This window comes from Martes martes, assembly GCF_963455335.1.
Source record: "Martes martes genome assembly, chromosome: 6".
Taxonomy (NCBI): Eukaryota; Metazoa; Chordata; class Mammalia; order Carnivora; family Mustelidae; genus Martes; species Martes martes.
In genome coordinates, this window is record NC_137893.1 from 121094222 (window position 1) to 121116854 (window position 22633).

General features: G+C 52.6%; 3 protein-coding genes across 13 annotated transcripts; 1 reads left to right on the top strand and 2 right to left on the bottom strand.

The window, feature by feature from the left end:
- Nucleotides 1–1011: 1011 nt before the first annotated feature.
- Nucleotides 1012–1646, top strand: SFTA2 (surfactant associated 2; the record flags this gene model as incomplete). The annotated part of the gene is made up of 3 exons (XM_080806812.1): nt 1012–1075; nt 1323–1411; nt 1560–1646. The coding sequence occupies 3 exons, from the start codon at nt 1012–1014 to the stop codon at nt 1644–1646; spliced, it is 240 nt and encodes a 79-aa protein (XP_080662938.1).
- Nucleotides 1647–5044: 3398 nt separating this feature from the next.
- On the bottom strand, nt 5045–16346 carry VARS2 (valyl-tRNA synthetase 2, mitochondrial). Of its 9 annotated transcripts, none has more exons than XM_080806756.1 (30): nt 16183–16346; nt 15588–15663; nt 15373–15454; nt 15160–15260; nt 14743–14864; nt 14558–14624; nt 14364–14461; nt 13572–13653; nt 13275–13394; nt 12738–12849; nt 11946–12034; nt 11340–11430; nt 10999–11126; nt 10768–10871; nt 10453–10534; nt 10064–10140; nt 9906–9981; nt 9500–9605; nt 9207–9277; nt 8955–9080; nt 8629–8733; nt 8415–8483; nt 8212–8290; nt 7969–8096; nt 7694–7846; nt 6875–7081; nt 6126–6237; nt 5792–5967; nt 5474–5602; nt 5045–5382 (listed from the first exon to the last, which is right to left on the bottom strand). In XM_080806756.1, the coding sequence occupies exons 5-30, from the start codon at nt 14826–14828 to the stop codon at nt 5287–5289; spliced, it is 2769 nt and encodes a 922-aa protein (XP_080662882.1). In that variant the 5' UTR covers nt 14829–14864; nt 15160–15260; nt 15373–15454; nt 15588–15663; nt 16183–16346; the 3' UTR covers nt 5045–5286. The 9 variants fall into 9 exon arrangements, 6 of the variants coding, with proteins under 6 accessions (XP_080662882.1, XP_080662878.1, XP_080662879.1 ...); XM_080806752.1 differs by having other exon boundaries at nt 15588–15814; nt 16183–16297; XR_013967021.1 differs by lacking the exon at nt 16183–16346 and having other exon boundaries at nt 6875–7038; nt 15588–15915.
- A 54-nt stretch (nt 16347–16400) lies between these two features.
- Nucleotides 16401–22112, bottom strand: GTF2H4 (general transcription factor IIH subunit 4). Of its 3 annotated transcripts, none has more exons than XM_080806782.1 (14): nt 21878–22112; nt 21109–21251; nt 20743–20847; nt 20269–20400; nt 19911–20007; nt 19731–19819; nt 19425–19536; nt 19234–19302; nt 18950–19033; nt 18441–18573; nt 18107–18237; nt 17411–17458; nt 17180–17258; nt 16401–16717 (listed from the first exon to the last, which is right to left on the bottom strand). In XM_080806782.1, the coding sequence occupies exons 2-14, from the start codon at nt 21246–21248 to the stop codon at nt 16545–16547; spliced, it is 1392 nt and encodes a 463-aa protein (XP_080662908.1). In that variant the 5' UTR covers nt 21249–21251; nt 21878–22112; the 3' UTR covers nt 16401–16544. The 3 variants fall into 3 exon arrangements, with proteins under 3 accessions (XP_080662908.1, XP_080662909.1, XP_080662910.1); XM_080806783.1 differs by having other exon boundaries at nt 18441–18521; nt 19018–19033; nt 21878–22012; XM_080806784.1 differs by lacking the exons at nt 21109–21251; nt 21878–22112 and having other exon boundaries at nt 20273–20400; nt 20743–20822.
- Nucleotides 22113–22633: the final 521 nt, after the last annotated feature.

Here is a 22633-nt window from a genome sequence, read left to right on the forward strand (position 1 = left end):
GGTCTCACTGCTTCCGTCCCTCTGTGCTTGGGCCCACTGGTCTTCCAGGGAGGAGGGCGATAATACACAGGCATGCAAGTAGGAAGACAAAGGGCATGTGCTTTTGTGTGTTCTGGGGGCTTATGTGACCAGTGTGTCAATCTGTTGAGCTTGTCCCTATGTCTGGCATATGGAGGGGTGGGTTCTAATCTCTCTGCTGCAAACCTGTGAGGTGACCTTAGTGAGTCATATGCCCTCTCTGGGCCTTAGCTTCCTAATTTGTAATGAAAGATGGTAAACTAGATGTGTTCCAAACTCTCCCTCCATATCTGTCCTTGTTTTCGTCATTCAGAATGCCTGCGTATATAGCTGTGGATTGGGAGGATGAGTGTTCATAAGGCAGGGGGTAGGAGGATATTTGATGAAACTTGTGTTTCCACCTGAGTAGATGTTTTAGAACAATCAAAACAAAACATTCAAAGACGAAGGTTCCCCCTTACCCAGATTTCTTATCTAGAAAGCCGCTGTGCCTGGGGGAGCAGGATACCTGGGTTTGGAAAGAAACTTGGGTGTAATCTACCCCTCCCTTTTGGGCCCACATTCCTGAGCCCTTTCGTGGCATGAATGATGGAAATTAATTGCAGTTAATCATTAATCTCTAAAGAGCAAGGAGAGGCCCAGGCTTGGGTGGGGCCCAGACACTTACAGAGGGACACCTCCTTAACTTCCCTCTCTGTAGGACTGGGCACCCTCCCCAAGTCTCCAGATATAGGGAAAGGGGGGGCACAGGATTGAGGAAAGGGAACCACTTTCTATTTTCCTCAACAGCCCACTGAATGGCCCTCTCCTGGGTCCTCAAGCCTTATTGGGAGAACTAGAAAATCCAGTTACCCAGCTTCCCTCTCCCATTTTCCCCCAAACACCTGGGCTTAAGGATTGAGTGGAGTGTAGAAAGGCAGGCCTGGTAAGGAGAGCCCAGCCAGAGCTTCAGACAGCTCTTCCATCAGGGAAGCAAAAAGCAAGGTGGCCACAATGGGGGCCAGGATGCCCTTCTTTCTCTTCCTGACTCTCCTGGGCAGCTCACAGGGAACAACAGGTGAGGGCGGGATGGCGTGAGGCCTGGGTGCTCATGGGAGGAAGAGGCCAAAGAGGAGGGTGAGAGGGACAGGGCACCCAGTTCTGAGCTCTCAGTCTGGGGTTGAACCCCTGCATCGATAGGTTCTGGAAGGCCATTGTCAGGGAAAAGGGTCTGGGGGTGGGGGGTGTAGGGGAAGAGGTACGTGTGTCTCTGAGGGAATATGGCCCTAATCACTGGGCCCTAAACTCTGTTTTTGGATCCCTAGGGCCAGGAATGATTTTGCAGCTGAAGCTGAAGGACTCCTTTCTAGCAAATTTCTCCTATGACTCCAGCTTCCTGGAATTGCTCGAGAAGGTAGTTCTTTGGGAGGGGATAGAGGGCTGCATGACCCCAAAGTGTGTTTCTGACTCAGTGTGGGCCGTCTCTGCTGATGTTTGGCCACCACCAAGGGTTGAGTGGGAGCCATCTTACACTTTTCCCTCTAACCTTTTCTCTCCCCCAGCTCTGCCTCCTCTTCCACCTCCCATCAGGGACCAATGTCACCCTCCATCATGCAGGATCCCCACTCCACGTCATGTGCAAAGTCTGAGAACAGTCAAAACCTGTGTACCTCCCTTGGCCCAGGCATTTGGCCACCAAGGTACAAAAGGGATGCCCTAACCCTGCTGAGGGGCAGTAAATGTGAAATCAATGACCTGCCTTTGTGTGTTCATGAGCAGAAGTCCAACAGGAAAATGGAATTGGATGGCTCTGTTGATTAAGTGTCTGCCTTGAGCTCAGGTCATGATCCCGGGGTCCTGGGGTCGAGTCCCACATGGGGCTTCCTGCTCAGCAGGAAGTCTGCTTCTCTCTCTCTCCCTCTGCCTGCCACTCTCCCTGCTTGTGTGCATGCTCTCTGTCAAATAAATAAATAAAACCTAAAAAAAAAAAAGAAAGAAAGAAAGAAAGAAAACGGAATTGGGACACTAAAGTCTCTGACTCTCCCCCTTATTAAGCAGAGGGGTTCCAGGACAGACATCCTGTCCCTCAACACCAGTGTGAAAGGCCTAGAAAGAATCTGGGGAATTAACTGTTTGGGGACACACATACCACACTCATATACCCATGTGCGTGAACTAACAATTAAGCTGAGATCCTCATAACACCTAGAAATAAAGCAAAGAAGCCTGTATGGAATTCTTACTTTGTTCCAGGCTCAATGCTTTCCCATTTCAATGCTCGCAGCAGTCTTGAAATTTACAGGTGAGGACTGGGGCTTACCAAGGGTAAGTCACTTGAGGGCCATCAGCAGCAGACAGGTCCAACACCAGACAAATGCCTTGGTTTAAGCAAGATTTCCATTTCATCTCTCTTTGCTTCAGCTTTGGGGCTGGGAGCTCAGGAGCCCAGACAGCAATGTGGACAGAACCTGTGTGACTCCACACAGGTCAGTTAGGGTAGGAGGTAGGGGTGGGAGGCAGCCCCAGTGGGAGATGGGAGATTCCACCTGTGAGGAGATGGCCAGCCTGGTGTAAGTGGTGGGGAAGAGGGCAGGTGGGGAGGATGGGGTGGGTGGGGGAGCAGAGCTCGTACTGGCTGACTCTGAGGACATTCAGTCCCATAGGCCTGCACTTGAGTCCTAGGTAAATTTCTTATCTTCTTGGTGCCTCCATTTCTTCACAGGCAACATGGGGATGACTGATGGTACCCACTGCTTGCACTCCTGGGAGGATTACATGCATCAGCCATTTAGGACACGTCAGATCAGTAGGAATCAGCAGTAGGGGTGGTTAAGGTAGAACCCTAGTCCCAACATAATCCTCGTCTCCTCAGGGGTCCAGGGTCCTCCTTCTCCTGATAGTCTTGACACAGGCACTCATCTGACTCCTCACCCAAGATTATCTTGACTTCTTACCACCTCTCTCAAAATGCAAGCATGCAGCCCAAACCTGACCATTTGGGAGTATTAATGTAATCATTTCCTGTTCTCCATAGTTCTCACTCCTGCCTATCATAGTTCCCACCTACACACCATCACCACCATGTGAAATTAGATGCTGACTCCTTTGGAGGGAGGTGAAGGCCTGGCTCCATATAAATGGGGGAATTAAAAAACAAAAACAAAAACAAAAACCTGCTAAACAAAATTCCTCTAGTTTTCTCTACAATTGTCCTGGGACCAGCAGGGTCTCTTCTAGAGAGAAACAGCTGGGAGCCACAAAGGGCCCCAGTGTTTCATGACTTGCTCCTAGCCTGCACCAGTGGGCAGGTGAGCCCCAATGGGTCTGGTATAAGTCCCTAACCAAGCTGGGAGACTGGATGTCTGGATATCCAAAAGACTGGAGGAGCAAACAGCTAACTGCTCCTTAACCTGATTCCTAGATCTCAGGGCCCAGGATCACCAGGCTGTGATTTCCTTATTCTTTTCTCAAAAATCTCTCTTCCAAGACTGACCTGCACTGACCAATATGGTAGACACTAGCTACATGTGGCTATCAAACACTTGAAATGTGGCTAGTGTGACCAAGGTGAATGTTTAGTTGTATTTCATTTTAATTAGTTAAGTGGCAACCATTTTGGACAGCATAGCTCTGGATGGTCTGCCTCAAGCCTTCCCAACCCCCTACCCCACAATGGAATTTACCCCTGCTCTTGCCCCCAACATTGGTCTCCTTGTTACCCTTTTGAGTACTCGGGGAATGCTCGCGTCTTAGTTTTGCTCTGGCCCTTCCCTCTCACACATCCTACTTGGCTAATTCCTACAACTCCGGCAAGTCCTTGCTTAATCTCACTTTTACAATGAGTTCTACCCTGACCCCCTACTTAATACTACAATCTGCTCCCCACCCGTTACCATGGTCTACTCTTTTTTCCCCATAGCATTTATGACTCAGACACACTGCAGTGTACTTATTTACATGTGTTCTCTTTACTAGAATGAAAGTACTAGAGCAAAGATCTGTTTCACTCATTGATGAATCCAAGGGTCCAGAATAGGGCCGAGCACACAGTAGTAAGTACTCAAGAAGTACTTGTTGAATGGGGGAAAGGCAGGAAGCTGCTGCCCTCCTCTCCTCTCCCTCTTCCTTCTAGGTGGGATGGGACCAGGGGAGGGGGGAGGGAGGATGGGAGCTGGAACAGATCCTAGACACCAAGTTGGAAGGAGTGCAGCAGAATGGCACAAAATCAGATTCAGTGAGGTGTGGGCCTCCATTTCTGCAGAGCCCTGCCCTACCTCTGCCCAGAAGAAACGTCCACTTTGCCTAAGCCACCATTCTATATGAAGCTTGCTTATACTGGCCAAAAAGAACTGTACCTGTTTACTGGGTTGAATCCCAGTTGATATTTGGGACAAGTTGCTTTTATTCTCGGAGCACATTTCTTCATTTCCAAAATGGAGCAAACATCTACCATGAGGTTCTCAATGGCATCACTGAAGACCCAGACCCTGATAGGCCCACCATAAATAGTAGCTACTCAGAGCTGCTGGACAGAATATAACTGGGACGTGTAAGAAGCAGGCCCCTGAATTCCAAGGGGATGACATGAGATGTTCACGGTGGGTGGGTGGGTGTCTTTATCTGTGGGGACGTACATGTGGACACCCTGGTGTCACGGACACAGAATGGGAGCAGCACTCCAGCCTCAGTGCACCCTGCAGCCCCTTGGGCCTACAGGAAGTACCTACTTCTCTCCAGCAGCCCCCAAGATAAGGCCAAGGAAACAGGGGAGCTTCCACCTGGTGAGGAGGAAGGGCCTGCAGAAGCCAAGGCACTGGCAATAATTCAAAGAAGTAGGTAGAACCCAAGTCACTGTACCCAGATCCTCCTACGAAGTGCCTCTCTCTTCCAGTAAGGCAGGCATCCCAAGCATACACACTTCCACTGCAGCCCAGAGTCCAGGGCTAAGAAGCTGCCCCCCTCATTTCCTAGACCAAAGTCTCAGGGAACAACTGAGAGGCAAGAAAGTCACCACTACGGGAAGAGGGATAAAAGGACCACAGACAGTAATGTTTGGGATTTTAAAAGTTTATCTCATTCCTAAATTTCCAGGTGGGACTGCATAGGAGGGAGGCTGGGCAAGAATGTCAGCATCTCGAGGACACCCAGTGACACCGACCAAGCCAATCTGTTTCCCCATTTATGAGAGAGGTGAGCCACATAGTCTCAGAGGCGCCATCAATGCCCTGACAGCTGCCAGATGTTTGTCCCCAAAGGCAGGTTTTTTTCTCCCCAAGAGTGAGCTGGTGCTCAGAGCTCCCCAGGGCCAGGACATGCATCCATCAGCTGCCGGAGGTGAGAGGCCGCCTTGTCCAGCTTTGACAAGTCCAGCTGGAGGGAAGAAAGCTAGACGAGAAGAGCAGCAGGTGAGGATCCAGATATAAGGCCCACACCCTCCAGCCCACGTGCCTACAGGGAGTCAGGCCTCCAGCCTCACCCTCTGCTGCCTCTTAGTCTCCGCCTCTGCCTCTGATGGGGTCCAGGCCATGAGGCCATCAAGCTGCTTCTGCAACTTGTGTCTTCGGGCAGCTAGCAGAGACAGATGGGTCTGGGGGTCCACCAGGCCCTGCGGGAGAACATCGAGGGTTCAGGTTTCTCTCTGCACCACCCGCAGCTCTGCTTCACCTGCAGCCTGTGCAATACCTCTGTCCACCCCATTCTCAGGAGCCCTCCTCACTTTTACGGAGCCCGCCCCTTGCCCTCCTCCCAATATCCTTTCAATCTCTCCCTTCCTCCTCCAATCTCCTCTGGGCACCTGCAGCTCCATGTACACCTGAGTGGTGTCACTGAGTGGGGCCTGGGCCCACCCGGAAGGCGCCGCAACACCTGGGGGTAAGAGGCCCACGGCTCCACAGCGGCCCAGGGTGCCCAAGGGCTCCAGGAAGGCCTCAAAGAGGCTCTGCTCTCCAGGCTCTGAGCTCTGCAGCAGCACTAAGGAAGAAAGGGAAACTGTCAGGGTCAAACCACAAGATCCTGCTTCCCTGCCCATCCTGCACCTCCTAACTCTGGACTCTGCCCTCCAGGCTCCCCCAGGCTCCTCTGCCAGCTCCCTCTTTCTGCAGGACTTAGGGACCCAGAACCCAGCTCACCTCGGGGCTGGGCCTTGGTGAGCTGGTATGTGGCTCGGAGAGCCCTCAGTGCCTGCACAGCCTCCTGGACCCGGGAGAAGTGCTGCTCCAGCTCCAGCTGGCGCCAGTGCTCCTGCAGATGAAGACCCAGAGCTGACAAGCAGGCTCCCGGGACACTCAGCAGCAACTCTCCTGGCTCTGTCCCACACCTGCACACCCCAGTCTGCTTAGGGCAACAGAATCTGTCCTCCCCACCACACACAGAATTCACCACCTCAAGCAAAACCTGGGGCACCACCTAAGCAGGTCTCAGCTGGCGGCTGTGGTTGATATCTGTTAACTGTTCTCATCAAAGATGGCAAACAACCAGAAGTAAGTTAGAACTTAAACTCTATTACTCAAAACTCACAGAACCAAATAAGCATAAGAAAATTTACATAGTTAAACTTTAAATCATTTGGGGATGAGCTTACGGCATTTATCTTTCTGACATTATTAAAGCTTAAAACCGCAGGCATTTGGGGGCCATCCTAGGACTAACATCTAATCCTCATCACAACCGTGGCTAAAGATGGGGAACTGAGGCACAGTCACACAGCAGTGTGGTCCTGCTCTTGCCCACTGGGCTAAGACTGCCCCCGCCACAGCCCTGCAGGAACAACTCATCCTCCTAAAGATTCTAAAGTAGAGCCGTGACCCCACAGCACCACACCCTTTGAGAAGACTGCTCCCCACCCCTTCACCCGTGGTCCCGTTCCCATGGGACTCACCAGGCTGTGGGCAGTGGGGTAGGGAGCAACACAGATGCTAGGGGCAGAGCTGCCGCCAGGCCTGGGGGGCAGCCTCTGCCAGAGCTCTTCAGCCAGGAAGGGCATGAGTGGGGCGAGGAGGCGGAGACCGACATCAGCACAGGAGAACAGGACCTGAGGGGGGTCTGGAGAACGGGGTGAGTGCGACAGCACTGGCTTCACAGCCTCCTAGGGAAGAAGCCATAGGGTCGGGGGCAGGCCAAAGCCACGACCACATCCTTTCCCCACACATTTGCTGCCCTGCCCGTGGAAAATGCTGTGGGTAAACACAGGCAGGAGCACACAGCATATTGGACACCACTGGTTGTCCCAGAACACACTTTGGAGCAAATGAAAAGTGGAAATCTATGGCAGGGATTCTCAGGGGTGGGAAAGGGGATAAAACTGTCAGCGTGGTTTGCCTAGTTTTGAAAGCAAAGCACTGAGTTTTTTTGCCTATCAGAAAGACAGAGGGGCGCCTGGGTGTCTCAGTGTCTCATCTGCCTTCAGCTCAGGTCATTATCCTGGAGTGCAACAGCATGGAGTCCCTCACAGAGGCCTACATAGGGCTCCTTGCTCGGTGGGGAGTCTGCTTCTCCCTCTCTGACTCTCCCTTTGCTCATGCTCTCTCCTTCACTCTCTCCCTCAAATAAATAAGTAAGTAATCTTTTAAAAAAATGATTCTGTAAATATTTAACATTAAAAAAAAAAAGAGTTCTCTGCCAGGGAACCCGATCCCAAGGGGAACAGGAAGTAGGTATGCAGGGAGCAATGAAACACTGTGGCCCCAGTCTGACTTACCAAGTAGACATCACAGAGGTTGTGGAGCCAGAAGTGGTGTAGGGCATGGGTGATAAGTGAGAGCTCTCGAGCAAGGAAGCCTCGCTCACACTCCTGGGCAGTATGGGCAAGACGGCTCAGGATCCAGGCGTCCATGGGGGACGAGGGGGACAGCTGCGGGCAGAAGAGGACTTCAGGACGGGATGACTGACTCCCATCTCCTTTTCCTCCAAATCCCATCTTCAACCCCCAGACACCTGATGATTCTGCCCTTCAAGCCTCTCTTATTCTCTTACCTCCTCTGCAGGTTGGGGTACGAATTTCTCCCCTAAGGCACTGAGGATAAAGCGCAGGGCATTCCAGATTTTGTTGCAGAAATGCCGGGAACTCAGGACCTCAGAGACAGACAGGTTCAAGTCGCCCCCTGGGAGGGAGAGGGAGGGGGGAGCGTGCACGTGGGTGGCAGTGGCACAGGGAGTCCTGGCCCACCCCTCTATCGTGGGGCCTACAGCCCTAGCCCCTCCCTCACCCAGGCTTACCCAAGGCCCCATGGGAGCACAAGGCAAATCGCAGGGCATCTGTCCCACACTCAGGGATCCCGTGAGGGAAGTCCTTTCTCTGCAATCAGAGGGAGAGGAGGGGTGGCCAATGTCTATGCAGCTGCTAGGCCAGAAGCCTGGGCTACGCAGGAGACCGGCGGCCACGAGCTTGAGGCTGAGAGAGGCAGAAGCTTGTGACTCACTTGTGCCGCAGTCGCGATCGCCAGCTCTGTGGAGTCCAAGTTCCCATCCCTCAGCTTTGCCTGCAGCACCTGGGATGTATAAGGACTTCAGTGGCCTTGGTCAGGGACCCTGCCCCTACAAGGGTCCCAGCCACTATCCCTTCCAGCTGGCCCCTCTCCTCAAGCTCCTGTCTCCCCCACAAATGCCATCCTTCACAAAACTCTTCATCCTGACCTGCAGGTCCACTCCATGGATGATGTCTCGTGGGTCCAACACATTCCCCAGGGACTTGCTCATCTTCCGGCCCTGCCTGTCCCGAACCATGGAATGAAGGAGCACCTGGGGGCATAGAGGGAGTCAGCAGAGGAGCTGGGGGAGCCTTTCCCTAGAGGTGATTTCCCTGGAAGATGCCTCTGTGCATCAGGGGTTAGAGGAGGTAGCAAATCAGGGAAAAGGAATTGAAACCACAGACAACAGCACAACAGGGGTTAGAAGAGAAAACGAGAGTTAAGGAAAACTGGGGGGTCAAAGAGAGGGGCTGGGCACTGAAGGGCCATTACCTTGCTGAAGGGGAGCTGCCCTGTGAGCTGGGTCCCCAACATGACCATGCGGCCCACCCAGAACAACAGAAGGTCACTGCCCGTTTCCAAAAGTGACAGGGGGTAGAAACAAGCGAGGTCTGGGGTCTAGAGAAAAAGAGAAGAAATGAGAAGCCAAGCTCTGTGCCTGTAGCTCTCCTCAAGGTTCTTGGGGGAGCAACGTCTTTATTTTATCATCCCCACCTTCACTCTCTTCCTCACAACACGTCTCACCTCTTGGGGCCAACCCAGGGCAGCAAAGGGAAAAAGAGCTGAAGAGAACCATGTGTCCAGGACATCAGGATCTGGGAAACAGAACAGGGAATGGGGCAGGTGGAACCTCAAGCCCACTGCTGTGCATCTTTCCAGCCCAATCCCCCCATCCCTGTACCCGTCCCCCCAAGCAGACACCACTATCAGGCCCTCTGCCCCATTCTCAACTTTCCCAACCCCACCTCCTCCACCTCAGGATCTGCTCCCCAACAGCCCAGCCGCCCACCCCTGCCCTCCACAACCCAGACACTCACCCCTCTGCAGGGTCAGCTCTGCCCCTGGTTTCCCTGTCAGTTCTGCAGCTATTTTTCTGGCCTCGGCCTCTGTCCGCCCAACCACCCAACAGTCTCCCTTATCACCCTACAGAAAAAGTAAGGGGTAGAGGAGAGTGAGGAAGAGTAACACCATCCAGGTGTGAAAGAAACATCACTGAGTTTCACATTCTCCCATGTGATCTAGGAACGGCTGGCTCCCTCTGGCAGTGGGAGGAAGAAGGTCCAGCTCGGGAGCTCTGACCACATGGTGGGTGACATGACTAAGGGCATGAAGTCAAGGAAAGGCAGGGAGCCGGGACTGGCCCTGGAAGTCCTCTGACTCCTGTGCTATGGCTATTTCTCCCTCCACCACGCCCAGCCCTCCCATCCTCTTCCACCTACCAACCTTTGTGTGCCCCTCCACCACCAGGTAGGCGGGAATCTGATGGCCCCACCACAGCTGCCGGGAGACACACCAGTCCCTGCGGGAAGGACGTCAGTAACTCCTTGGCATAAGCAGGGCATCGCCCCACCCCACCTCCACAGAGCTCCCCTCACCCTTACCCGATGTGGGAAAACCAGTGCTGCCAGTTCTTCTGGTGGAAGGATGGACTGAGCTCCAGAGCCCCTGACTCCACAGCCTGGAGAAAAAGGCTCTCAGACAGTGCTTCGCTTCCTGCACCTGTACCCTCCCAGATGGGACAAGCTGCCTCTGAGGTGGTGCTGTTACTCAGAAAGGACCTCCCAAGGCTCCCGAGGAGCTTCTGGGTTTGAGTGGGAGATGAGCCAGCCCCACCTAGGCCACCCTGCCTCCATCCCACAGCTGTCCTCTCAAATGCTAAGGCCAGAGGTCTGTGGATCAGGAAGCCTCAGCCTCCCTGTTTCTTCATTCCAGTTTGCAGGGAGTTCCTGCCACCCAAGGCGCTGGCCTCTTCCGCACACTGCAGCCTCACCTGCGCAGCTCGGTCCCCCATCTCCTGGCAGCGGACAAACCACTGGCTCTTCAGTAGGTATTCAACCACATCCCCAGAACGGCTGAGAAAGAGACAGGCTGAGTGTGCTGCTCCTTGGGTTCTGTGCTTTTCCCCCAAGGGACATGGGACCCTACTACACGCCAGGCCCTCAGAACCGAGAATAGAGCAGCAAATAAAACTGACACAGAACTTCTGTTCCCTCACAAAGGGGTACAGAGCCCACCCTCTTGCCCTCTTCAGCTTTATTCACTCCCTTCCAGAAGTCCTATGTAAAAAGAGTTAAAATGGGGTTACCTGCAAATAGGAAGCACCATGGGGTGGTTCTGGAGGCCTCGGAACAGGCCCCGCTCCCTCAACGCAGACATAATCTTCTCTCGGGCCACAAATCGGTGAAGACCCTGGGGAGATGATGGCAACAATAAAGGGTAAAGGTTGCTAAAAAAACAAGAAAGTGAGAGAGGGCAGGAGGTGAGAAAAGGCAGAGAGTGCCCCCAAAGAATGGGGTGACACTGAGGCCAATACCACCTGCAGCCAGTCCCCACAAAGGGAGGTCATGGTCCCATCCTCTGCAATGACACTCAGGGGGCTCAAGCTGTGCCGGGCCCCCAGCTCAGCATCAGCAGGGCTATGCGCCGGAGTCACCTTCACTGCCCCTGGGAGAGAAGAACCACCGTGAGCACTGACCCCTCACCTTTTCCAGCGGTTCTGTCATTGCCCATGCCCCCATCCCTCCCTTCTCTTCTCGGTCCATGCCTCCTTCTTGTCTCACTATCCACTGAGACTACTCTCCCCTCCTTTCCTCTTCCTGGTGCTACGCACTCCTCTAGAATCCCCAGCCTACTTGCCTTTCCATGACCTCCACCTACCTGTGCCCACATGTGGCTGAACAGCAGAGTCTGTGATGAGGGGGAGAAGCTGCCCAGTCAAGGGGTGACGAAGCTGTCGCCCATGCAAATGCTGAAAGGAAGGGAGCGAGATCAAGGACAGGCACACATGTGGAGTGCAAAGGTCTGGGCTGAGAGTGAGAACCCTGGGAATAATAGGGTGAAAACCAGAAGGTAAATTGCTAGAGCAGTGGTCAATAAACTTTTTCTTAAGAGGCCAGGGTGTATTTTAGCCTTTGCAGGCCAAGAGGCAAATTCAGTCTCTGCACAATTACTCTGCTCTGCCACTGCAGCAGTGAGGTCACGATACCCGGCTGCAGATAATGTGTAAACAGGCAAGTGCGTATCATACAAAAACAGGCAATGGGATGGATTTGGCCCATGGGCCATAATTTATCAACCACTGAACTAGAGAAAAAATAGAACATCAAGAAAAGAAAGGCATATAGTCAGAGACACTGGAGAGCTGACACGAGAAAAGTCTTAGGAAGATGAAACTGAAGGAAAGAAGGAGCTACTATCAAAAAGGACAGGAAAAGAAAGCTATGAGGGAGACAAGCGAGTGGCAGAGAGCACACTGTGTGTTACCGTGTATCGGGAGTCGTCGGGATGAACAGCCACAGCCACATCTCCAGGCAATGTCTCTGGCCTTGTGGTTCCCACTACAATCTCTGCTTCTGAAGACAAAAGTCAAGCACTCAACACTGGTCATTGCCATGGCCCCTCACTCCCATAACTGGAGCCAGAAGAACCCGAAAAGGGAGGAGGCGAGAACCTGTCAAGGTTGAGCAGGCCCCCAGGAGCAACTAGAGAAAATTAGGAGCCGGGGGTTTCCATGTAAGCTGATGACCAGAAGCCTGGGAGGCTGTCTGGTGCTAAGGAATTTCTCAAAATTGTGTATGGGAGAAACAGGTAGATCATGAATAAAAGCAACCAGAATCCTTACATGGTGCCCAGAAAACACTGAGAGTTCTCGAGACCCTAATCACAAATGCTGTGCTTTCTCTGGGGCAAGCACCAGCCCTTCCTTGGGATATGTCCTCCGTCTATGCCAGCTAATCCTTCTTTGCTTTCTCTGAATTCTTCCAAGCACTTACTATTCAAATCACACTTCAGAATTGATTTTTCTTCTCTTTCAGAGTAGCAGCCTCCTGTAGAATGATGCTAAGCTTCCGACAGGCAAGTACCAGGTGCACTTTTCTCACGTGCCACAGAATACCCAGAATAAATGCCCACGAGAATGCAAATACTACCCAAGGTTCCTTACGTGCCTCCCACCAGGCCACGTGGGAAATGGGTTTGTGGGTTCCGTCCCATCAACCCAACACATGCACAAGAAAACAGAGATAAGCAGGCAACCTTTCTGAGGATTACCCTTACCAGGCTCTCCATCCACAGGGAAGGCCACAGAAACGAGGAGGCCAAAAGACACAGGGCCGGGGCAGCCAGGCAGTCGAAGCTCCGTGTGGCCGGGAAGCGGCCGGCTCTCCACCTAGAGGAATCCAAGCAGCAGGGCTGGAGAACAGCCTTTCTGCAGGCTTCCCATCTTCACTTCCCCACCTGCCCTGGGCTCCCTGCAGCCCATCTAAAGACACTCCAAGGATTCAGGAGCCACCTCCCCCTCAATTCAGTCACAGTTACAGAAACATTCACCGAGCACTTACACTGTGTGCCAGTATCATGCTGAACACCTTCCACGTATTCTCGTTTTATTCTCACAACGCCCTCCTGACACAGGCATTTCCATCAGCCCTAACTGACTGGGGAAAGTGAGGGTGACAGAGGCTAATGCCCTGCCAGAGGTCCCATGGCTGGTAGGTGGCAGGACTCAGTGAATCCTGGCCATCTGGCTGCAGAGTCTGAGCTTTTTTTGCCCACCAAGGAGCTCTCCCAACCTGCCCTCCTCCCCTGCCTCACCTCAATATCCGAGATGGCTGATCTTAAAGCACAAGACCAGTTGACAAGCTGCTGGCCCCGGTACAACAAGCCTGCCTCGTAGAGTCGCACAAAAGCTTCAGTCACAGCCACCGAGGAGCCCTAGGAAATGACCTCAGCGTCTCTACCCAACAGCCCCTTCTTAGCCCATCATCCCACTCAGGGACCCAGGCATTCCCTCCCTACTACTACCCCCAACACACACAGCATCCTGCCTGCCCACACCTGTCTCTAGACACTGCCTCAATACCCACAGGGAGCAAGGCATAGAGCACTCACAGCATCCATAGTGAAGCACTCTCGGTCCCAGTCCAGGGAGGCCCCCAGAGCTTGGAGTTGCTCACTGATCTCTCCACCTTTCCTGTGCCCAGACAGATTTTAGTCAGCAAACTTGTTCTGAGCACCAACTATGTATCAGGCCCAGTGATACTACCAGGTATTGGAGTATGGCATTGATCTAGCCTCTAGAAGCCAATGGAGACAGACACACAAACTCAGCAGGGAACTTCTGTGGCATTAAACAAGTATAAAGTTCTGCGGTGCCTGGTTGGCTCAGTTGGTGGAGCACATGATTCTGGATCTCGAGGCAATGAGTTCAAGCCCCACACTGGATGTAGAGTACACTTAAAACAAAGCATAAAGTTCTATGGTAACAGAGGAGGGGGCAGCTAATTTGGGAAAAACCAAAAGAAGCTTTACAGAGAAAGTGGTACGTGGTAACAGACCTGTAAGAATGAGAGTAATTTCAAGCAAATGGAGAGGAGGAATAGGTAAGTAGAAGAGATGGTGAAAGGTAAGGAAACATGGGATAAGTAGACAAAAAACATACATGCATGTCCACACCCACAAATGTGCATTAATATAAATATATATATATATATATATATATATATATATAACACACAGAGAGACAGCTTGGGGACCCTGCTGAAAGCTAAAGGAACCCAGAGTTCCCCTCTCTGAGGGAGGTTAGGGCTGGATGGGAAGAGCCCATCGAGTCAGGGAGAACAGCTGGGAAGCAGGGCCCAAGCCTGCCACCTCGGCCCCTCTACCTCCACCCATGGTACTCACTCCTCCTTCCACTTCCACACCTCCCTAAGGAATTCTTCCCGGCTCAGCTCGTGTCTCCTCACTCCTCTCTCCTTCCACAGTTGCTTCTCCACCACAGCCTATAGTAAGATTAGGAGGCAAATGAACAGAGAATCAGATAACTTTGGGAAAACTCTCCTCCAGCCAACAAAAGGGCAAAGTGGCAAAATGCATACTTGTGTAGCAATTCCTGCATGATCTGAGCCAGGAACCCACAGCACCTGATCCCCACACATCCGGTGCCTGCAAAACAAACACCCTCACGTGAACCCCTGAGCTTGTGTGTTTATTCTCAATGCTTCCACACTACCTCACTTCCTCCTTCCCCTTCAGGAAAGCAAGCATCCCCAACCCCTCTCACCAGCGCACCAGGGCATCCTGTATGGCCACCGTCAGTGCATGCCCGATATGTAGGGAGCCAGTGACATTGGGAGGTGGGATACACATGGAGAAGGTCTCCCCTGTAGCCTGAGGCAGCTTGCTCTATAAAGTGGAAACGTCAAAGAGGAAGAGATGACTGGGTATTACCTGGGGGAATAGCACCCTCTGGTGTCCCCAAGGCGGAAAGAACTGCAGGAAAGATAAACCAGCAAGTAACAGGAAAGGGAAAAACCTGCCAAGAAAACCCTTTGGACACCAGGGGTGAAGACAAGCTCTCCCATTTTATTGGGCAGACTGGCTATAAGCTCTAGACTCTGAGGCTCAGTTGTGCCCACCCAAGCTCAATGGCCATTCTGTCCTGGGGACCATTTAGTATCCCTCCCTTCCAGGTACTAACCTGATACTCTGGTTTGAAGAAGCCCTCTCGCACCCACCAAGAGTACCAGGCAGCCTCAACATATTGAGGGCTGTATGCAGGAGGCAGAAGCCGGGAGACATCTGCAGCAGCAGAGGAGAGCTCCACTAAGTCCTGAACTTTGTTCCTGGGCTGCATTTCAGCATCCCAAGTGGGCAACAAACATGTGAGTGAATAGGCAAGTTCCCGAATTACCTTTCTTTTCACCCGGTTCCGTGGGGGTTTCATACAACACTACCTCCTTGGGAGTCCAGGCCTTACTGGATTCTGCAGGTGACTGGAAAGAATGACCAAAAAGCGGGGGTGGGGAAATACAATTTCCAGCATACGCCAGGCATCTGAATCCAACCAGTCTCTTCCAGCCCCCTCCAAAGTTTTCTCAAAGAACCAAGGACAAGCTGACCCCTAACCTTGTTCTTTCGGGATATCCCAGCCTCCAGCGCCGCCTGCTTCTCTCGCTGGCGCTTCTGTTTGGCTTCATGGTTCCTTCGGGAAATGGAGGATCCATGGGGCTTTGAGTGGGTAGAGAGGGCACGGAACCTGGGGAGGCCCTCTAAGGGCCTCAGCCCCCAGACTGGTGATCGAAAATAGCCCAAAAGCAAATGAGGCATCAGGAGTGCTTGAAAAGGGCCAATATCTGTTCCAGATAGAGCACATTAAGAGATGTGGCTGCGTGGTGCCTGCCTTCTACTAGCACTGGCCTTTTTTCTGTCTACCCCCTCCCACACGACGCTTTCTAGTGAGGGCCAGAGGGCACGGTGTCGGGAGTCTGCCGCCCTCAAACCTCTGCATCGGCGACTGTGGCTGACCGCCGACACACAGGCGGGGAAAGAACTCAGGCATTCTGGGAGACAGTCGACCTCAGGGCGCCCGAGAGGGAAACCCGCAAGGAGTCTCGCGCTACCCCTGGGCCTACTCCGCCCGGCCCTCCCAGCCCGTCGCACCGCGTGGATCCCGGCGGCGGCGCCTCCCACCCCTCCGGAGGCAGCTCCGGCGCGCGCTCACCGGGCTAGCCCGCCGCTATCCCAGGGCGCCCCGCGGCCCCAGGAGCCAAGGGAAGCAGCGACTACGACCCCGGAAAGTGACCCGCGAGCCGCACGGCGCAGGGAGGCGGGGCCCTGCCCCGGGCATGCGCGGTAGCCGGCTCGACCCCATTCGCTGCCCTCCGGTCCAATGGCTGCCGGCGCCACAAGAAGCGGGCCCTCCAAGGAGAGAGGAAGCCTCGCGAGGAGCGGCCCGGGGCCGCGTGGCTCATTTCCACAACTTTATTAAACAATTAACAGTCCGATGTGTAAATAAAAACACCTGAGTTCTGAGGCCGCGCCCGCCTCCACGCGGCCGCCCCGCCCCGCCCGGAGCCCGCGCACTCAGGAGCTGTGCTTCTGCCGCTTCCAGAAGCGCTTGACGTCGCTATGCCCCGCTGGGGTCACCACCATCAGCCGCTTGGCAGAGTTCTCGAACACCAGCACGCCCAACTCGCGAGCGTGGGCCAGCAGCAGTTCAAAGTCCACTTGCGACAGGAACTGGTTATACAGGACACCTGGAGCCCGCAGGGCAGGGGCAGCCGGGAGGCAGAAAGGGCAAAAAACGTGAGGCCCCTGCGGAGCAGCTTCAGGATAGTGGTCTGGGCTTGCCAGCCACAATTTAAAAACTAAATTCTCTATGCTTGTCTGTCCTAGAGCTCATCCTAACAGTAGTGTGAGCCAGCCATGTTCAGTAAGGCAATATAACACAATAAGAAAAACCAACAAATGCTCACCACAGAGAAATTACCATTATTATTGCTCCTAATTTCCCTCTTCTAGCTAAATCGACATTCCAGAATTGAGACAATTTATTTACCACTGCACACTCACCCCCAACATAAGGTGTCTTGCCAGCTTTTATCTCCCATTTCATGCAATAAAAATATATAATACATGAACAGCTTTTTCAGTTCATCAAGACTAAACTGTCCTTCCCCTGGCCAGTGACCAAGAATCAACCACCAGAAGCCACTCACCCTCAGTGAACCGGAGTCTGTCCCTTTCCAGCTCCCACAGCCGAATCTGGTCTGTGATGGTGGGCGGCAGCACGGGTGTCTGTAGGAGCAAGCAATGGCTGTGAAGATTCAGGAATACTGCCCCAGACAACCCCACCCCTCTACTCATTCCCCAGATTTGGCTGTCCCTTTCTCTTTCCCATCACTTCATCGCCAGGTGCTAGGAACTGTCAGCCTCCAGCAGCTTGGTACCTGTTTGAGCATCACTGGGTGGGCCCTTGTCCTTAGGAAATGGATGATCTAGGAAAACAGACAAGAATGGAATCAGGGGCTCAAGTAAGAGGGCAGGAAAGGTACCTAAACTGTCACCTAATGCCACTGGAATATCAGCTATTTAAAAATCCATAGCCATATGCCTGTCAAAAAGCCATCACTGTCCAGCTGTCATCCCAAGTTGTAGTTCCCACTGGTCATGTCTGCTATTTCTTCTCTAGCACATTTGCCCTTTCGATAGTCCTGTTTTTTCTTTTTTAAAATAGCAGCAACTATTATTTTTTTAGCACTAACTGCATGACAGGCTCAGAGCCAAAGGCTTTACTGCTATTCTCTCATTGAATCCTCCCCAAACCCTGTGAGGGGAGAACTGTTACTATTTCCATTTTTCAGATGAGGAAAGTGAGGCTCAGAGAAGTGAAGCAACCAGGACATTTACGCAGCTAGGAAGGGGTTGGTGGTAGAGACACAAATCTATATCTCCCCCACTCCCGTGTTTTTTCCTGACGCTTAGAACCTTGACTTCTCTTCAAGTGCATGGTCTATGCTCAGAGACAACTCGCCACCATCTACTCCAACAGAGCCGATATCAGCTTTCTATAAGATGAGAACCCTGTACCCCATAGCTCAAATGCAGCCTATCTTCCTGCCCCCGCCTTACCCAAGTGGCAATACCTGCTGGGCTGTGATGCCACTGGCGATGGCCTGCTGAACACTCTCCCGGGTCACCTGTGCCACTACCATGTTGGGGAATCGATAGAGCATCTCTGAGAAGAGGGCAATGAGGGCGATCTGCAGCTCCGACTCTGGCCCAGGGATAGGAGGAGAAGATGAGAAGGCTATTCCCACACCCCGATTCCCTCAAGACCTTCAAGTATGATGAGGAATGTCATAGAACTCTGTAAACTGCCAGGTAAACATGAACACAAACTGGCACTCCCTCCTGCTCCCTTCCCTCTCCCCACTTCCATCCCCTATCTGCTGCTTGGGGCCCTCTGTCTGGCCTCACCAGTGTAGGCATACAGTCGGTAATTAGTCTCCACGACAATGAAGCCTGGCTGATGGGCAGTACCCCCAGCTCCAGAAACACCTGATGAGAGATTAATGGCCAGCCGTGTGGGGTAGTAACGCCGAGATTTTCTCTGAAAAAGACAGAAGGGAAAGACAGAGGGCCGGCTCACTCTCAGGTGTCACTAACCATCTTTCTGCCTGAGACACCAGACCCCTCTGATGGCAAGAGCCTCAACTCCCAATTTAACAACCCCAAGGGACCCAAGTACTCAGTCCTGGCAACTCCCTTCTAGCTACTGCTGCCTGAGACCCCAATCTTTTTTTAGTATAGTTGACACGTAATGTAACATTAGTTTCAGGTGCATAATATAGTGATTCAGCAACTCTACACTAAGGTCATACTCATTACAAGTGTAACTACCATCTGAGACCCCACTCCTTTTTAAAGGCCAAGGCAACAGACCACCCTGCCTCTTTCCTAGAAGCCACGTATCTGGGTAAGCATACCTTCCTCTGGAAAACAAGCCCAAACTCACGTAGATGTTGTAGGAAATTCAACAAAGAATCACTCATACCTTCCACGGAATAATCCTGGGGAAGAGAAGTGGTCGATTGGAATCAAAACATCCCGTTCTCCCCCTTCCCAAACTCATACACTCATTCCCTCTTTTCCCGTCTATGCTTTATTCATTCTTATCTTTCACGCTTTTGCCCATAACTTGATTTCCCCTTCTCATCTCTCTACCCACCAACTTGCCCACTTAAGTCCCCAGCTCCATCCCCTTGCTTACCTTGCCCAGAGTAGAGAAACTGAGCTGGAAGAGGAAGGAGAGAATCTCCACCAGGTCCATGCCCCGACTCTAGGGAGAGACAAAGGGGCAGGGATGGAAGGGAGAAAATGAGGGATCAGGGAACAGTCTGCAAGGTAGTCTCTCAGTGGGTCTTGAGAAGATCAGAGCATGCCAGCAAATAGCCCCCTCACCTGGGCTGTCTGCAGATACTGCAACATAAAGTACCACAGCTGGGCAGGGGTGTCCAGCAACAGGAACTGGAAGCCAGCTGAGGTAATGCAGGGTGGCTCTCCAGGTTCAGTGCTAGAGACACAGACAGGGACGATGGCAGAGATACGCAGAGAGAGGCCACCATCCCCACTTGTCCTCTCACATTTTTTTTTGGTTTCTCTCTGGCCATACTCCACTCAGGTCTCCTTTATCGTAACTGCCTGCAAGCCTAGCCCACCCCAGATACTCAGTTTGGCAGGCATCTGATGTACCTCTGGTTTCCTCACCTCTTCATGAGCCCAGCCTGGCTGAGGAGCTGAGCCAAGTCCTGGCTGACAGCTGCACTGGGGGAGCCCACCATGAAGTGCAGGACAACCTGAGGAACAGAAGTGGATAGAGAGAACAATGCCTCTAAGGGCCACGAGACATAGGAGCACAAGCAGAGACACAGAGTCCCAAGTCCTCACCTCCCATCGCTCCTCGGCATACTTGTCAAGTGAGGGAACATCCCGGGCGTGCTTGTCGGGACCCAGCTGACTTGTGTCGTCAGACCAAGCCTTGCCCCTATGCCAGAATGGACCAAGAGTAAGGAACCCTGTGTTCCCTGCCGGCTCCTCCGTCCTCTTTCCCCCTTCATCTCTATGGGCTATGAGTGGGAGACATTCCTTTCCTACATCATGCAGCTACATCTCGTCCAAATTATTCCTAAAGGAGCTCCCAAAGGTGAAGCCCACAAGGTTCCAGAGAGGCCCTAAGGTCTCCCCCCCACCAGCAGTTTAAATACTAGTTCCCCTGGCCTAGCTTAGGAAGATGGAAGTGACATACCCACCCAGAAGGGCAATGCGGAGGTTTTGGCGGAAGATGGGGTTGAGGATCAGGCCCTGGAGACCACCAGGGAGCAGCTGGGTGTGCCAGATCCGGAGGCCACTCAGCAGCCCTGTGCTTTCCTCTTGAGCTCTGAAACAGAAGCAGGGGTGTGTGGAGAACAAAAAGGAGGAGGCCCACAAAGGCCTCCATTTCTGCCTTTTCTGAACTGGTTTTCCCTTGAAACACCGTTTCACACAGCAAAAACAATGCCTTCTTAAGGCAAATTTCTTTACGGCAATGCCTTACCAGAACCATGTTGCAGACATTACAACTTTCCAAGAGGAAAAATACAGTACACAGAATTTCCAAACTTATTTAAATACAAGTTTTGTGGTGTATCCATTAACATTTCCTGGAAGTGTTCCAAGGAACACTTGGAGTAGCTAGTTGTTGAGAAATCTGTATCTGGCTGAGCATGCAACAGAGACTCACTTGCTGAATTCCTTCTTCACCCACAGGGCTACGGCAGCTTGTGGCAAAGGCTGCTCCAGAAAGAGCATCCGCATCACCCAGTTCTTAGCCAAAGAGGGGAGCTCCCTGGAAGGGGGTACAGGTAAAATGTTAATATCAGAAACTGCTTCTTCTGCATCTCTGCCTTCAACAACCTCTCAAACATCTCATCCCACCCCCCACACCTTTACCAGTCTTGCTGCTCCCACTAGCTCCATCTGTTTTCACCTGACACATTTCAGTCTTCCAGCCCCCCAGGGCTAAGCTTCAACTCATGATAACTTATTCCAGTCTGAAGGCCCCATTACACTTCCTCAACATGGTCCCTGCCATGAAGGGGGTCCTTACCTGAAGACAGCCAAACAGGTGGCAGGATGCCCATACAATCGATCCAATACGCCAGGGCTCAGGCCCCCTAGGAATTCCTGCAGATTCCTGCATTGTAGGTGTACTCGGTTCAGTCCACCCCTTGAGGGGGTGCTCTCCATCACCTGAGAGATGCAAAGTTAGAAATACACCCCCACAATCCATGCGAGTATCATCCCTCACCTCATTCCTATTCCAGATCCGCTGGCCCCCATAGTAACCCATCCTTTCTAAGATTTCCTCTTCTGTGTCACTCATCTCCTTTCCTTTCTCCCAGACCTGAACAACCTCCACTTCTCTCTTGCCTCCTCGCCCCACTTCTGGCCTCAACTCCAGTCTTCTCTCAATTTCCAAACTGGAGAATTGTTAATTGTCCCATATTAGAAAAATCATCTTTTTATTTCACTGTCTTGTCTTATTTTTACCTAAGCAGTTGCAAGGAAACTTGTTTAAGCCCAATCCCCTCTCCGTTGCCCTCTCCTGGTCAGATCAGCCCATGAGCTCCAAATTTGTCAGTCCTTCCCATCTGTTTCTTGGACCCACAGGTCCTACCGGGCACAACAATGAACTACCCTTCTCCTCCTTGTCTCCCAAATCTAAGTCCACCTCTCCTCTTTGCACCGCAAGACTTCACCCCATTCACCCTGATCGACATGTCGGGTCTCCTAACTTCTCTCCTACTTCCCTCCTACTCCTCGCCTGTCACCCAACTCTCCTACCTCCCCCAGCCCCTCTCTCTCGGGCTCCCTACCACTCCGTGTCGCTCCCCCCTCGTGCACCCGGAGTTTCAAGTCGTCGCTTAATCGGAGCTAAAGTCTCGCCTTGGCTCCCAGGAATAGAAGAATGGACGATGGAAAATGAGAGAAAACGATGGGGAGAAGGACAAACAACTAGACAGGAGTCCAGAGTGGAGGATTCAGAAGAGAAGGAAAGGAGGGGAAAGAGTAGAAAAGTAGGGAAGCTAAGAATAAGCGCTGCACTCAGTCGCCCGCCGCGGGGCATTCTGGGAATTAGAGTCTTGTCTCGGCTCGCCCCGGAGTGGGCTGAAGCGCGTCTGACTACAACTCCCAAAAGGCACCGCGAGGAAGCCAACGGGAGGGAGGCTGGCCTTTAATTGAGAGAGCCGGAGACATCCGAGGCCGTACCACTTGGTTCCGCGTCGCTTTCCGCTCACGCAGTTAACGGCGAGTCTGACCGACCTGGGCGGGAGGCGGGACCCCGAGGGCTTCCTCGCGGAGGCGGGGATATGGCTCCTAGGTGAGACGCTCCTAGAGACACACGAAACTGAGCTCCTTGAGCTCTTTGGTCCTCATGGAGTACAGCACTCTATAGAGCGTTCTTGCGAGGTAAGAGTTAGCACTACTCCGCACTCGGCGCGTAAATACTCAGTGTTAATTTTACCACGTCCACCATGCTCCCACCCACCCCGTTTCTTTAATACAATTTTTAAAGAAACCAGTTGTTGGGTCTGATTTGATTCATGAGGCTACTGCGGGGAAAGGGAAGG